This window comes from Squalius cephalus, assembly GCF_949319135.1.
Source record: "Squalius cephalus genome assembly, chromosome: 7".
Classification (NCBI taxonomy): Eukaryota; Metazoa; Chordata; class Actinopteri; order Cypriniformes; family Leuciscidae; genus Squalius; species Squalius cephalus.
In genome coordinates this window covers 180,446-197,551 of record NC_137128.1, presented here as the reverse complement: position 1 = coordinate 197,551, position 17,106 = coordinate 180,446, and the positions used below count along the sequence as shown (strand labels likewise).

Genomic DNA, 17,106 nt, shown 5'->3' with positions numbered 1-17,106 from the left:
GGACAAGCCGAAGGGCATGACCAAGTACTCAAAGTGCCCCCTGGGGGTATTAAAGGCAGTCTTCCATTCATCTCCCCTCCTGATGCGAACCAAATGATAAGCGTTTCTTAAGTCCAATTTAGTGAAGATCGATGCTCCCTGCAACCTCTCGAAGGCTGAAGATATCAACGGCAAAGGATAAGTATTCTTTATCGTGATATTATTCAGCCCTCGGTAATCAATACAAGGTCGCAGAGATCCATCTTTCTTCCCCACAAAAAAGAACCCCGCCCCCGCTGGAGAAGAGGAGGATCGAATGAACCCGGCTGCTAGAGAATCAGAAATGTATTTCTCCATAGCCTCTCTCTCAGGAATAGAAAGTGAGTATAACTTGCCCTTAGGCGGAGACGTACCTGGCAGTAATTCTATAGCACAGTCATAGGGACGATGAGGAGGGAGAGAAGCAGCCCGAGACTTACTGAACACTTCCTTCAGGTCGAGGTACTCCGCGGGCACGTTACACAGATCCGCCGCCTTCTCCTGCAACACAGACTCAGATACAGACGGACAGGCAGACACAAGACAAGACTCATGACATTTAATGCTCCACTCAGACACCGATTTCAGCTGCCAATCAATCCGGGGGTTGTGTTTGATGAGCCAGGGATGTCCTAAGACAACGGGTGCGTGGGGTGAGTCCAGGATGTAAAAGGAGATGCTCTCACGGTGGTTACCAGATACCGTGAGAGTGATGGGTTCCGTGATGGTGGTGATGGTGGGAAGCGTCTGACCATTGAGTGCGTGGACTGCAATAGAACTGGTGAGGGGGAGGAGGGGAACATGATTTTGATGCGCAAAAGTAGAATCCATAAAGTTACCTTCAGCCCCTGAATCCAAAAGTGCAGTGCAGTGCAGGTCCAGACGATGCCATCTAAGCCTGACCAGGAGGAGCGTGGAGGTAGATCTGAACGAGGACTTGATAGCGGAGATCCCACCCGACAGTAGCCCCTTCCTTACTGCCGGGCTGGCCCTTTTACCGGGCAGCTAAAGGCGAAATGTCCCGCCGCCCCGCAGTACAGGCAAAGGCCGTGAGATCTCCGCCTCTCCCTCTCCTCCCGAGTCAACCGAGCTCGACCCACCTGCATGGGCTCGTGATCCTGGAATGGGCCGACCGCGTCGTTGCCACTGGCTCGAGCTGGAGGTCCCTCCCCAGGGGGAAACCGAGCGGGTAAACACCGCCGCTCGGTTCGGGAGAGTCGAGCGTCTACCCGTAGTGCCAGATCGATGAGGCCGTTGAGATCAGCGGGTAGATCCAGGGCGTAGATCTCACGTTGGACGCGGTCAGCCAGCCCATGCAGGAACATGTCCCACTGCGCCTCCTCGTTCCATCGGCACTCCGCCGCCAGGGTGCGAAACTCGATAGAAAAGTCTGAGACGGATCTCTCCCCCTGTTTGAGATCCGTCAAACGCCGCGCGGCCTCTCTTCCAGTGGCCGCGCGGTCAAACACCCGCTTCATCTCGGCGGAGAGCGCCGAGAACGAGGCACAACACGGATCTTGGTTCTCCCATACCGGGTGCCCCACAGTGCCGCCTTCCCCGTTAACAGGGTGAGCGCGAACGCCACTTTGCTTACCTCACTGGTAAACGTGCGAGGTTGCAATGAAAAGTGCATGGAGCATCTAGTGAGGAAAGCCCGGCAGAAGTTTGGCTCACCGCTGTAAAGCTCTGGTGGGGGAAGGCGGGGTTCGGGTGACTGGGCAGCCCCGGATGGTTCATGATGGGCGGGCGGCATGGGTGGTGGGGTTGGCGCAGTGGGTTGTTGCCAGTTCTGCATCCGCTGGGTGAGCTCAGATACCTGCGCCACAAGAGCTCGGATCGCTGTTCCCGTTTCCGCCGAGCTCTTCTCCTGGGTCTCCAGCCGAGAGATGCAGGAACGTAAAGCCTCCTCAGCCGTGAGTGGGGTGGAGCCTGCTGCTTCCATGAGTGGTCTGATAGTTCTGTGATGATAATGAATGAGATAGGAAGCAAAAGCAGTGTGAACACATATATTTATTGACGACAAATATGGTGAACACAAACTCCGTGAAGACAATGATGAACTCCGTGGGTGATGATGTTATCTCTCGGCTGGGTGGCGCAGTGGCTTGATGGCTGGTGATGACGTGGCGTGAATCTCCCGTGATGAATACAATCCAGTGACGATCAACGGCGAAATAGACAATCCAACACGAACAAGACCAAGACAACCAACAAGACAGTCCAACATCCGGATCAACTATCAGACAAGGAAGGAGAGAATGAGGTGAGTATATGTAGCTGACGGTAATGTGAGACACCTGGTGCGGGGACTGATTAGCAGCTGATTCCAATGAGCATGATGTAACCACATGAAAGACACCAAATCACAGGACCTGAGAACACAGCCGATCCATGCACCGTGACACTGGTAGGATGGATTCTGCGATCACATTGTGTACACAAAGCTATGCAACCCTTAATAACCCAAAAATTGTATATACTGCCAATCACTGAAAAGCTCCACTATAACTGAAACTTGTTTATTCCTATGTATATAAGCTTGGGTTTACTTTACTTAAAGCTTGGATTAACTTTAGCGAGCAACATATCAATCGGACGGCCCAATGAATTTCCAAGACACCGATATTAGATTTCTAGATTAAATGTCTGAACTGTGTTCAGATACCAATGACGGATGGAGAGGCAGAGAAGAGAGCAACAAGCCTGGGAAGAACGTCTGTTGTATGAATTACAGGAATCGTCTTACAGTGTTAACTAAGAGGCTAATGACACAGTTTTTTTTTTTTTTTTTTTAGAGAAAGTCACTCCACATACCAGTGTTTCTCAGGCAAACGTAGCTGCACCACTTCAAGTTGACTCATTTTTCCAAAGAAATGTTGACGTCTGCACACAAAATTTGAATAGCTCAAACGCATGATCCCCTGCCAGGCCGTCTCGTTCTGTGTACGGTCATCATCTCTGTGACGGTAACCCAGTTCAATTACCATCTAGCCGAAGCACTCAACCCCACAAACATTCTTTACAATTTGTCATCCACCACTAAAACAGCAGATATGGATGAATCATTACCGCAAAACCTTTCAACACAGACGACTGCAGCTGAAAATGTAGAGTCAAATGTAGAGAAAACTAGTTTCCCTCTTTTTTTTCTACTTGTCATGTTAAAATGTTGTTTAACAAGATGGGTACTTCAAACTTAATGTCAAAAAGGCCTGAATATCAGAAAGTGTAGTATTTCTACTATTTATTTTTTGTCAGGAGGACATATCTATGTATTTATTTTTTATTGATTTGTATGTTTTGAAGGAGCTGAAAGAGCCTTGACCTTAAAAAGAAAGTTAGAATATGAATGGGGTATATAAGAGACTGTTCAGCAGGGCATACTGATCTAAAAACAGCAAAAAGTTATAGTAGCGGGAGCTCTAGCAGGTTGCGGTGTCTCCTCCACCGCAGTTGGAAGGCCCAGCGCATTCAACCGGCGCCATTCAATGGTCGAATCCGAAAGTTGAAATAGATGCCACTGATTTCCTGCTGCCTGGCTCGGCAGACTCCTGTGAGTCCCCGCAAAAGCATCTCTATTAAGTGGGGCAAGCCTCAGGCACCTCAGCCACCCGGGTGCGATCAGTGACACCCGGGTCTTATTGCACCGAATCCCCTCCAGGATCATGTATTTTATTTTCCTCCTCGATTATGAACAGTTAACGAGCGACAGAGTGAACTACAACAGTTGTTCTTAAGGTATCCTGGCTTCAGCTATTTTATTTGTTGCTTTTATTTTGAAGTCTGCAAAATACATTATTCATACTTTTATTGAAAACAACCCACTCCAAAAAAAGTTCATTACACAGCATGGTTTTCAATTATATTCTATCCCTAACTCTGCCAACATTGTAACAACAATTTTTATACTACGAAATATAGCAGTCGTGCTCCCCCCGAAAGGGACGGGGTCAGGGGTGTCAAACTCAGTTCCTGGAGTGGGGGCCCGCGCAGTGCCAACCGGATTCCAACTTCTGTTCTTAATGACTTAATTGATCTAATTATTTACTCAATTTAACATTTTAAAGATTTTGTCAAAGTATCATATAGTTGGTGATTTAAAATGGGTTCTTGACTCAGCAAAACGTCGCCTACAAAATATTTTGGGGGTCCGGATTGGTATTAAATCCCAGTTTCTCCCAAAGACAAACATTCATTACAATTTTGTTTTATTGAAATCAAAGGAGGTCAAGGTTTTTGGCAAATGACCCAAAAGTTTTGCTGCACTACAAATAGAGTCTAAACAGTTGCTCCCTGAATGACAGTGACAGGTGTTTGTGATATGCATCAATAACGTAATAATAACTGCTTTCTTAATTGTGTGAAATACAAAGACAAAAAGAAAACAGATAAATTGCCAAAATTTACATCGTGTTTAATGTCATAAAAGGTTAATTCTTAATTAAAAACTGTAGGAATCCAAGGTAATGTCTGCACATGGACTGGTTGAGAAACAGGGAACAGTGATTCATCTTAAGGGTCGTAAACTCTATCAGGGCCAGTGTAAGCAGCAGTGTACCACAGGGGTCTGTTTTACATCTGTTGCTCTTTCTGATCTATATGAAATTATTTCGATTCTGGTATAGATAGCAAACTAGTTAAATTTACAGATGATACAAAGTGGGGAAGTGGCAAACAGCAAGGAATTTGTACAAAAAGCTTCGTAATATATCTACGCCTGTTTCTGACAGGATTAAAATAGCTTCTCACGCTCTTACTACGAAAATGGGCATCATGACAACGGCTTCTACTGTTGCTGTGGTTGAACTAATTAACAAAGGGGTAATCTTCAGTCGAATCGTGGTCTCAACCCTGAGCAGGATCTCAGGGGCTGTGGCTATGTTTGGTTTAGGGGTGTTAAAGCCTGTTTACACATAGTTGCCGACAATAATTGATAGCAATTTTTCTAATCCACATTTGGCAATGTATTGCTGGAAATCTTGCCGGTACATTCAACATGTAATGTCCAGCTTCCTATACAATACTGGCACATCCAGGTGTGGCATATGATACATATTATTATTTATTTCTTAACAGATGCCCTTATCCAGGGTGACTTACAATTGTTACAATATATCACATTATATATTATTTCACATTATACAGATATCACATTATTTTTACATACAATTATCCATTATTCAGTTGGGTTTTTACTGGAGCAATCTAGGTAAAGTACCTTGCTCAAGGTGTCCCCCACAGCAGTGTCCCCCACTGGGGATTGAAGCCACAACCCTCCGGTCAAGAGTCCAGAGCCCTAACCACTACTCCACACTGCTGCCCTGCGTCTGCTAAGAAATAAATAATAATATGCTGAGTACTTTAACGATTCCTTAGATTAGTGTCAAAGATTGACGTCTTAGGATGTCTGAGTAAGTAACAAGTTAATCGTTGACATTTACCAGTGAATGTCTGGAGAATATGGATAATCTTTGTTCTGGGTGTTATGTTGTTGTTGGTTTAGAAAAAATCCAAAAAATGAAAACAATTTATTTATTTTACAGAATGCACTTACAACACCATTTTCAACAAAGCGCAAGGGCTCGTCTACAAATGATCAACTGTCATAACACTGGGACTCCCTGTATCCCACAGTTCCATGCACAATGAAGGGTGGACGAACCAGCAGTGCTAATAGACTGATTGTCATATTCGGTTTCTGGGTGAAGCAGGAGGGTGTACAATATTTATTGAATTCTTTTTTTTTTGTACTTTTCTTTAGGATGAACACAAAAACGAAGGCTAACTCTCTAAGCAAAAGAAACTACTGAGAACCAAGCAGAGCAATAATAAAACACAACAACAAAAATGAGACATCGCCCATGTGATTTATTTCATTCCTTACTCCTCCCCACTCTTACTTTTTAGCATGATCTGTTTGATTTTATAATATAATTTTTCTTTTTCTTTTACCCTCTTTGAACATCATCAACAACAAAAAATCCTTCTCTAGATGTTTTCAGTTACAAGTGTCACATAGGCTTGAACCTCACTGACAATGTCATCATAGGCGTCGCAAGGTGGTTTCAGAACCGAGAGGGTATCTTCCAACAACTGTATGGCTTCATCGAGACTAATTCGCTGGCTCCCCGATGTACTCAGAAGCTTAGTGAGTTTGTCGCTGCTCTGTACTAGGTCGCCCAGGGTAAGAGAGCAGAGTGGGAGGCCCTTGAGCTGCTCCACTGGAGGTGCCACGTTCCCCAGCTCACTTTTGGCCAGTAGGACAGCGACCAGAGGACCACAGATTTTCCCCAACAGTCCCAAGGTGCTCTCGTTGAGTTCCTTGACCACCGCAGCCTTCTCTTTCAGTGACACCCCAGAGAAGGCGATCTTGTCATACAGGGCGGGTTCGATACTCTTGTGGACATGTCTGTCCCTCCGTTCGGCGACGTGGGAGATCTCAGACATAACTTGGCTCACCCTGACACAGCTTTCCTCAATTCCTTCGCTTTCTTTCGCTGAGACTGGGGAGATTTGTTCATCTAGGTGAGTGTTGAGGATCCCCAGGGCTTTGTTGGTGATGGTGTAGTATTTGTGGAGATAGTGGTGGAGGCGCTGGGAAGAGCGAATCAGCTCTTCTTCTTTTTTTTTATCCCCAAAGAACAGCGACAGCATCCTGGTGGTTTCTGTTAGTAAAGAGGAAATGCACTGCAATTATACAATAAAGTAATGCACTTGTGTTGTATTGGCTGTTGAATATTACACATCAACTTTGCGACTGACACCTCTTTAACAAGACAAGCTTTTGTTTGTGATTTGCATTATTTGCTTTAGGTAGTTTTGCATCTATCCTACAGGTTTAATGGTGGAACAAAAGTATTCAACAGTGACGTATTTCCCATTGACATTTCATCATTTACAAAATTCTACAATGTACCACTTTAGTTATGAGACAATGGGGGAACCCATGGAAAAGATGAGAGTGCATGAGTTGATGTTTGCAGGGATCTTTCACAATAACAAACTCCAACACCAAAAGGTTTTAATCTTGTCAAAAGCAGATGCCTATTGTTCTAATACTGCTCAAGGGGTGTTCACAATGAACAACGGATGGCCCCTGCTGAGGTTAAGATTGAGTCTTTTTTAACAAAAATGTTCAAATATACAATGAAGAGGACTGAAAGCAGGGATAGGAAGAGCATGGAAGAAGGGAGGGAGGATACATGGATGAATAGATCAACTGAAATTCAGATTATATGAATAAAAAAGACAACTGATTCGTATCTTTAGTAAACTTTAATGTTGAAAAACAGAAAAGTCTTGAATGCAATATAGAAAGAAAACAAGCACTGAAGTACCATTTAACATTCAAAACAGTTTGATCAAGAATTACCACTTTCTTAATCAGTTTCTTATTAATCCATATGTAAAGATTACCAGAGTAACTGAAAATCATGATAGTGTAGATGATCCAGTACTAATGAATAGAGCTAGATACGCAACAATTCAAAGCTAACCTAAGGATGGTGACCGTTAGTACCCTAGCTCTTTCATTAATCAATTTTAGCTCTGACGTAAGTTATACGATCCTGGAACTCTACAGAAGCAGGCCTGAATTCATCCAAAGCTTTCTTATACTCTTCCAGGGCCTGATCAAGTTGATCTCTCTCTTTTGCCCCCAAAATGGCTTGGATCATCATATCAATGCCCATGAACAGCACCCCAAAGGCCAAACTGGAAAAAGCCCCTGCACACACTTTAGCACATGTGGATATTACGTTTGCAAATATCCTTCCACTTTTGATTAGGTAACAAAGTACAGTGACGGACACAAAACTTAAGGCACCCAATGATCCGCTGAGTATTGATTGAATTTTTTGAAAGTCTTTGACGCTGGGTGACAGGGTTTTCAGTTTCTCATATAAGTCAGGTTCCAGCTTCTCCTTCAGCTTCTCTTTGATTTTCTTTACTTCTGCCTGGATCTCATGCATGCGTTGTATCATCACCTCGCAGTTCTCCTTGATGGTGGCCTTGTTGTTCAGCTCTATGGGACTGAAGGACAAACCCAGGTGCTTGTCAAGAACTTCAATGAGTTGGTTAGTGGCTCGGAAGTTGTTCTTCATCAACTCCAGAAGCTCTTGGTTTCTGCGGATGACCTCCTCCCTTTTAGCAGGGTTACCAGGGAAGAAGATGTCACTCCAAGACATTTTTCTTTGTTTATTTTGAGTTCTTGAAATGAAGAGAGAAACATATATTTAGGAAATTGTGCAAGGGCGGCACTGATTTAAATGCAATAAGAGACTAATAGGTTAACCCTCTGGGTTCTGAATCATATCAGTGCAAAAGAGACTCAAATAACTCTGTCGATTTTTGTCATACAGATCAGTGTTGTACATCATTCGATCCAGTTAAGTCTCTAGAGCGCTGACTTTGTATGTTTGACTGAATTGTTTGCTTTATTTGTATAGCTTCTTATACCTTTTACTTGTACTTTTATCATGGCTAATATTGATAAAACTGAAATTTAACAAAAAGAGACTGGGTTGAGTTTTGTCATTTTAAATTGTAATAATTGTATTTAAAAATTAAAAAACTGTAATGTTGTTTACTGCAAAATCTGTTGTTTAGTACAAATGCACATATTGCCTGGACCATATTAAAATGTTTAATGTTTTTATATTATATTTAAAACGAAAAGAGGCAGGTTTGTGTTTTATATATATAATATATATATATATATATATATATATATATATATATATATATATATATATATATTTATATATATATATATATATTTTTTTTTATATATATATAAATAGGCAAACGTAATGTGCAGTGAATATAATCAATACGCGTTGCATGAACCACATTTGTGTGGCTATAATGTTTAAGATTTCTTTAAATGAAAACGAAAAGAGTTAGTATGGTGTTTTATCACATATTTCGTTGCCTAAAGTATACACAGAGATAACCGGAGTAGCAGAGCGAGCTGAGTGACGTGCGCTGCGTCAGAAGGTGGGCGGGGTTAGGATTTCCCAAGATTTTCCATGATGAAAGTGACCAATCATAAGAGGGTCAGTGCCCTCCTTGGTTTCCGCCCCCAAATTGTCAAAAGTCATGTAGACTCGAGGGAGCAGAAATCAGCTGAGGGGGAAGTGTTTGGTGGAAACAGGTGTGTGGAGGAAGGAACGCGCTAGAGGGTTATCGGATGGCGTCTTTGAGCCCGGGAGTAGAACATTCCGAAATTGTTGAGAGTATGGCAAGTGAATCGGATGGCGAGCAAGGAGAATGGCATGAGGTAACATCAAAGAGAACAAGAAAGAAGAATTCTGAGTCAAGTCACAGTGAGTCGGAACAGCAGAATGAGTTGAAAAAAGTGAGGAAAGCTAATAGGATGGAAGAGTGGAAAGTGGTGATCGAGTTTGGAGAAGTTTCTGGTAGTAAACTTCATCCAGTGAAACTTACTAAGGCAATTCATGATGAGATTGGACACATTAAACAAGCAAGATTTCTGAGTAAAGGAAAGATGTTGATTGAAGCAGTCAATAGTGTACAACAGCAACAGATATTGAAAAAGAAGACCTTGAATGAAGTGAGAATTAAAAGTCACGTTCCTGGGGCTAATAGTACGGTTAGAGGAGTGATTAGTGGAGTTCCATTAGATATTAAATAAAATTAAGAAGTAATCATCAAGTCTAAACAAGTGAAACTCTCAATGTAATTTCTCTTTCAACGATAAGGCTTACTGCGGATATCAGTGCACTGAATAGGTTAGTGGGATTTTATGGGGTTAATGTTTAATGGAATGTAACTAAGTGTAAACCTGTGACTCCCAGTTTCTGCTCTGAACCAATACACACACACAGACAAATAAAGTGTTTATTTGGTGTTAACTCCTTGATTTGTATTAAGTAAGCCACTTAATAATCAAAGTCAAGTCAAGTCAAGTCATCTTCATTTATATAGCGCTTTTAACAATGTAGATTGTTTCAAAGCAGCTTTACAGAGATAAGCGTATAAATTAAGGTAACAGAGATTGTTTTGGCTTTATAGCAGAGTTAAGTTATTTTCCATCTAAAGATAGTTTTGATTGATTTGCTTCCGTCACAACGATCATTTGTTATTAAATTAGGGGCTGCTAAGACGACACCATTCCCTCTACACAGACTTTAAACGCGAACCTGTGAGAAACACTGATGGCGTTCACATGCGCATCAAGAACTGGTTCTATAGTTATATATATAGTTAGAGGTGTTACAAACCTTCACAGAAAACCCTCCCTGTGGTTATGCGCTTCCTGAGTTTTCATTAAAATGCAGTGTTGCAAGTCATAGCCTGGATTATGAGACAGCATATAAAATCTATCTATCTGTCTAGATCAGTGGTCCCCAACCTTCACTGCCCCATGGGCAACATTACTAAAATAGTAACCTGCAGGGGGCAACATCTTCCTCACTCACCCTGTCCTCATGAAGAAGCATCTGTGAGCCAAATGGGGGACTTATGCCTCAGAAACTAAAATATGTAGCTGCAGTAAAACAACTTACACTAGCTTGTTTTTAAAATGCACTTTTCTACTTGCTTGGCAATTACAAGACTGCATTTGTGACAGTTCCTATATCAAAAGTGTTTAGCATTCTCACACATACCTGTTTTTTCAGGTGTATAATGTGACAAAGCAGCATGAGCTGGGAGTTGCTTTGACACTTGTGTACCGCGAACCACGTACTGTGTATAAATATAATGATCCCAGGCTCATGTTAGTTATTCTCACCTAGTTATACAGAGCAGCCTCCAATTTCAATTATAGAACTCAATCGGTAATATTTCCCTGTGACACTGGATTGCATAACTTGCCTGTCATTCAGACTGCTGGTACTGTGTAATGGGCGGGAGGAAGGTAGCTCACAAAGAAGTATGGGGTATGATTTATTAATATTATTACCGTAAGTTTTTTTGAGATCGGAAAAAAATCAAATATATATCTGAAGAAGCCGCGGCCAACATTGGAGGGCAACATGTTGAGGAAAATGTAGAGTTTGAGCATAATAAACTAATAACTGACAGCGATGACAAGAACACTCAGGATTAATCTGGGACAAAAATACTCTCATTGCAGCGCAAATAAATGATTATTATTATCATGGTAGATCTAATTCTTTTTTTCTGCTTCTGCTTGTTATTTAATAAAGTTTTGCATGCCTCTTGTCTAACAGTCAATATAATCGCCGGTCTCCAATATGCGCCGGGTCTGCTGGCAAATACTGTAAATTAAGGGCGTGGGCGTTTTAATATTGTTTAATATGTTTTACGGTAGATATTTTACAGACCGTAGACTGCTTACGTAAGAAGACCTGACACAGTAACCTTAATTTTGGTATCGGAACTAGTGTTACAAAGCACTGTTTCCCCACGGCATAAATACAGTGAGACAAACCGTACATAGAGACAGGACTAGTGTTGTCAAAAGACCCGGTACTTCGGTACCAACTCGGTACTAAAAAATTAGAATAGTTACGGTATCAGCTTTTCTTAAGTACCGGTGGTACCGAAGTATCGGGTTAATCCGGTTCTTGACGCGCTGTCCGATAGGTGCACATGCGTCCTCCTCTTCATAAACATGTGAGACATGGCAACCGGCAGCGCTTCTGAATCCACCGGTTTACAAGAAAGGAGGAGGATTGGGCTAATATCACGTTGCCATAAGGGGTCGTACGTTCACATAGCGTGTTTTATGCGCGTGCAAATTCATTTTCCAGGCGCGCGCTGTTCATGGTTGCATAGCAATGACAGACGCAATGGGAGAGCACGCGCTTGTGGAAAGGAGAAAAGTGGTGCAAACTGCACTCTCCATGATGACAAGTAAATATTATCAAATAATTAATGGTTTTTAGCCCTCGCATTAGATTTACTAATATATTCATGAAGAGCGCAGTATGTACCGCTCCTTTCCACAAGCGCGTGCTCTCCCATTGTGTCTGTCGTTGCTATGCAACCATGAACAGCGCGCCTGGAAAACGAAATCAAAAGTTTTATCTGTTCATTATTTAATGGTTGAAGTGAACAAACATGAACGCAGTTTAGGATTAAATAAAAGTACAGTCAAGTCTAATAACACGTTTTATCTCCTGTATAACAGATGGCGGCGCGCAGCTGTGCAGCGGCTTCTCGAGCTCCCGGTTCAACTCAAGTTTTTCCAGCTTCGCTGGCTACAGTAATGCATACTGAGTGTAATGTTATGTGTGGAAGGAATTTTTTTAAGGTATAACCCACTTGAACTCTACAAAATTAACAGCAAGTATGAAGCAAGATTACCACAGTACCTGAAGTCAGAGCTGGGCAGGAGGGGACTTATGAGGACAACGGCATGGAAGTACAACATATGCCGGATCAGAGGCAAGAGGAAGCGGTGTGCTCGGAAACAGAAGAGAGGCAAGCGAGCGGGCCTCCTGGCTAAGCTAAAGGCTAAAAATAACAGACTGGTAATTCCGTCCCTCTTTCTGGCCAATGTTCGAGCGCTGGACAATAAAATGGATTTATTAAGGCTGCGGATTAATATGTACAAGGAGATGAGGAACTGCTGTGTGCTTCTATTGACGGAAACATGGCTTAATGACAATTATTGGGAATTGTTTAATTTGGACTTTGTGCTTGCTGTTTTGAGACCGTGACCATAGACCTGCATTATATGACTGACAGACAAGAACGGTTTGACCTAAAAATATCAAAATTGAAACTACTGCGGAAAAAAAGACACCTACATCTTGGATGCCTTTGAGGTAAGCTAAAACATACCAAAAAATAATTTCAAAATGAACTATCCCTTTAACCGCTTAATCCTTTATAGGGTCGCGGTGAGCCGGAGCCTAACCCAGCAGACACAGGGTGCAAGGCGAGACTACACCCTGGACGGGACGCCAGTCCATCACAGGGCACCACACACACACACACACACACACACACAAACACACACACACACACACACACACACACACACACACACAGAGGGCAATTTAGAGTGAGTGGTCCCCTATCGCTATAGTGGTCCCCCTATAGTGGTCCCCTACCTAATCTAATGAATTCAATCCTCACATAAGAAACCAAATCAATACATAAATACAAATATCAAGACATAAATAAAAAAAAAAAGACAAAGATAAATATATTTATTTATTTATCTGTATTTATTTCTTTATTTACTTATTGTTTCATTTTGGCACAAATTTTCTCCATATAAACCTCTACAGATCAATTAACAATAACCCAATAATACACAGCATCTATGAAATAAACCGTATGCACTGTGATGTATTGCAGTCTACATTTCCGTTGTATTGTACGCTCTTAAAACAAATGTGTTAAATGTAACACGTGTGCGTGCTTATACAAGGACAACGCAATATTTGTATTAAAATCAACAAACCACAACACAATGATGTGTCTTTCTAACACAGTCTGTGTGGCTGAAAAGACATTATTGTGTAAGAAATGCACATTATTGTGTTATGGTTTGTTCATTTTAACACAAATATTGTGTTGTCCTTGTATAAACACGCACATTTGTTTTAAGAGTGTAGGCGACTCCTACAAGAACAGGATTACCGAATCTATGTTACATCCTTCATAGGCTACCTTACCCGACCGAAGAAGCTGTGTGTGCGTGTGTTGTTGTTGATGCGGCCATGTTCAATACCTGACAAAGGGGTGACATCAATGGACCTTTTGCTGATTCCCCACAACCGAATGAGGGGATTGAACATAAGCGTCACACATAATAAGGCCAGCTCACGGTGTGGGCTTCACAAATAGACACCAAACTGCTCTCTGCCACATGCTGTACATCTCATTCTGTCCCTGCTGCAGATCCCTCAATGTATACATAGGCTGATATCAATGTGCTAATACATAACATGCTATATGGGCACCTGTGTGATGTAGCTCATTAAACTGCATTGACATAGCAATACCAGTGTTTCTCACCGGATTTTGGTAAATCTGTGGTGAGTTTGCCTCTAGGGGGGTTCGGGGGCATGCCCCCCCCCCCCCCCCCCCCGTAAGAAAATGTTGTGCATTGTAATGTTAAATTCATCAATCTGGTGCACAAAATTAAAAGTGCCAAACCATATTCAGTGTGCAAAGAAAAATTCAAACCTCTTTTAGTTGTGTCTGTCTGCATTACACTACTACATAATAATAGTTAGAATATTAATCCCATGACAGTAATAGCCGTGTACTGTAAAACAAATGCACTGAAAAATAAAGGACGGTCATTAAAGTGGTAATGTTTGCACTTAGGTTTTATTATGCATTTAGGAGACTATTGCAAGAAGCTGCTTACATTAACCTTACTTTCGAAAAATAAATAAATACAATCTTGATTTTTCATGAAATATTATGTTAGAATTGTAGGCCTAAAATACCAGGGTATCAGCTTGTTTTCTTCAATGGTATAATTAATACAATTACAATTTGGTTTGTTGCAATTAATTTGTGTTCATAATCAGTAAAAAAAAAAATCTTCTAACAAGAATAAACACATATGAACAATTAAATTACTATTGTATTATTAATTATTTGTATATCTTGAAACTTCCCAAGCAGAAGATGTGAAATGAATGAATACATTACCAAAATGTGATTGCAGAATATATTTAAATTATCCCTGAAATTGTCATTTTCTCCTTACTGTCTTGTGAGTTAACAATAATGCCTGGCCAGTAAATTACTTTGTGAACAAAGAAAACATTTTGGCATTTGGGATTTGATTTAGTTAATGCCTAAAAATGTAAAAGTTTTACTTTATAAACAGAATATAGTTTAATTAATTTTAAAATTTGTCGCCGGAGTGAATGAGAACATATTGTTGCGCAATTGTATTTAATCTTCTTATTCGTACTTCGGTTGTCACTTCGGTAGTCCCTTTAGACTTATGAGGATTCTTAAAGAGTGGACTTATATTTGTTGACTGGCTATATTAATGTCTTTACGCCTATGCTTCAAGTGCTTACAAGCGTGTTAGTTAATGAAAAGGGGGTTCACTTTATTTTAGGGGGCCTGTTCACTATGAACTAAAGTAGTTACATGTCCTTTCTTCATGACATGTATTGAAGGGTGAACCACACACACAACACTAAGACAATTTGATGAAGACGAAGGGAGTCAGTTTTGGGGTTTGAAGGTAAGCATGCAGCATATTTACCATGACATTTAGACCTGACCAAATAAAAACTTTCACACACCTGCTAATCACAAATTATAATCCCAGTATTCATGTTGGGTTCCCTCTGTGATCGAAGCAATAATCCTCTAACAAAATAAAATTAAAAAAACACCTGCAGTACCAGATTTCTTGTGTGTGCTTAGAGGGTGTGTCAAAGTTTTGATTTTGTCCATAATTTAACATCTTAGTAATTAAGGTATTGACTGAGGAAATAGACAATAGGTCTCTGAATGAACCCTTTAAATATCACTTAAGTAACTTTTAACAGAAGAAGAAAATGCTGATTTTTAGGTTTACTCTTTGATTATTTATCATGAATAGGTGCCACCACACCTTTTAGACCATAACTTTACATTGTAACAAGTTAATTAAGTAACTGATTTATTAATTGTGAGAAATGTTACAAAATATGACTTAACAAATTGGTATGCCACCGATTATTAATAGAATAGCATATATTGTTTTATTAATATGTTTACTACTATGTGTGTTAATAGGTAAGTGCTACTACAACATTTACTCCATAACTTTACATTATAGCAGATAATTTACTAAGCCATGTATTAACTGTGAGAAGATTTACTATAAATCAAGTAATCAATGGTCTAACCCTTTGCGGTCCTTTGTCGGACTGGGTCCGACATCATTATAGCAATGATGCTATAATGATATAGCAATGAAAAAAACGGGGTTTTAGTAGTTTTTTCTGCGGAAAAAGTGGGTCTACGCACATGTTCTGCTGATTTTTGAAAACTTTGAATAAAAGTGCAAGATTGTTCTCTTACACTAACCCCCACTTTCCAAAACATAGAGCAGTTTGCAGTGTGGAAGCACAAACACGTGCATTCAAAAAACATTTTAAAAAGTAATGTGTCTTTCCTATTCCAGCAAGTCATTCTAGCATTTTATCACTGTTCAGTAAATGAGGCACAGCTTGTTTTGGGAATAAAAAAAACTACACAAATATAAGACTGACCGATTCAGTTTGTCATTCTAACAATTCCTGCCACCCAGTCTTTAAATGAGCACAGCTCACCTGGTTCTCTGTTGGAGGTGTGTGTCGGTTGTCGTCTCGGCGTCAGGCTGGCTGTGGGTCAGGCTCAGGTGATCCACTGCTCTTACATACAGTGTGCTGTGCTGGAGAAGGTCCAGGTTCACTCCCCCTTACGTGGAATCTGACCATGAGACTCCTCCTACTCCTGCTGGCACAATCCCCCATTACCTGCTTCCTCTTTCTGCAGTAATCAGAAATCGGTGATGGAGAAGTAAGTACAGTACAGTACACACAGGGTGCTGAACTTCTGAGCAGGTCCAGGTTCACTCTCCTTTCCTGGAATCTGAGCATGAGCCTCCTTCTGAAGAAAGATTTGCACAATCCCCCATTTCCTGCTTCCTCTTTCTGCAGTAATCATAAATCGGTGATGGAGAAGTAAGTACAGTACACACAGGGTGCTGAACTTCTGAGCATGAGCCTCCTTCTGAAGAAAGATTTGCACAATCCCCCATTTCCTGCCCAATCCTCCTACAATGATCCTGCAGTACATTGTTTTTAATGGTGCAATAAAGCCATGTAGTTCAGAGTGTTAACACATAATGGCAAACACAAAAACATGTCATGTTACAATTTCAAAACAACTAATGAACACTAAAACCACAAATTCACTTTAACACTTCGAACAGTCAAATGGTTTAACAAATGGTTTCAAACTTTACATGTTCAGTGAATCCAAAAATCGAAGTCCATCTCTCACTTAAGACGTTTCCCTTCAGTATTCCCTTTACACTCAAAGGGCCCTATCATATGGAGCTAAAAGAGTCTCAAAAAAGATAAATGCACAAACTGCATTCACATATGCACACACAGGATACACAAATGCACACACATG

At 41.0% G+C, this 17,106-nt stretch overlaps 2 protein-coding genes across 2 annotated transcripts; both read right to left on the bottom strand.

The window, feature by feature from the left end:
• Positions 1 to 6,006: 6,006 nt before the first annotated feature.
• Positions 6,007 to 6,672, bottom strand: LOC307161297 (single-pass membrane and coiled-coil domain-containing protein 3-like; the record flags this gene model as incomplete). Its single annotated transcript, XM_079875924.1, has 1 exon — positions 6,007 to 6,672. The coding sequence occupies one exon, from the start codon at positions 6,670 to 6,672 to the stop codon at positions 6,007 to 6,009; it is 666 nt and encodes a 221-aa protein (XP_079732050.1).
• A 606-nt stretch (positions 6,673 to 7,278) lies between these two features.
• Positions 7,279 to 16,310, bottom strand: LOC307162096 (single-pass membrane and coiled-coil domain-containing protein 3-like). Its single transcript, XM_079877168.1, has 2 exons — positions 16,257 to 16,310; positions 7,279 to 8,226 (listed from the first exon to the last, which is right to left on the bottom strand). Exon 2 carries the CDS (start codon positions 8,202 to 8,204, stop codon positions 7,551 to 7,553), a length of 654 nt encoding a protein of 217 aa, XP_079733294.1. The 5' UTR covers positions 8,205 to 8,226; positions 16,257 to 16,310; the 3' UTR covers positions 7,279 to 7,550.
• Between the last annotated feature and the right edge of the window lie 796 nt (positions 16,311 to 17,106).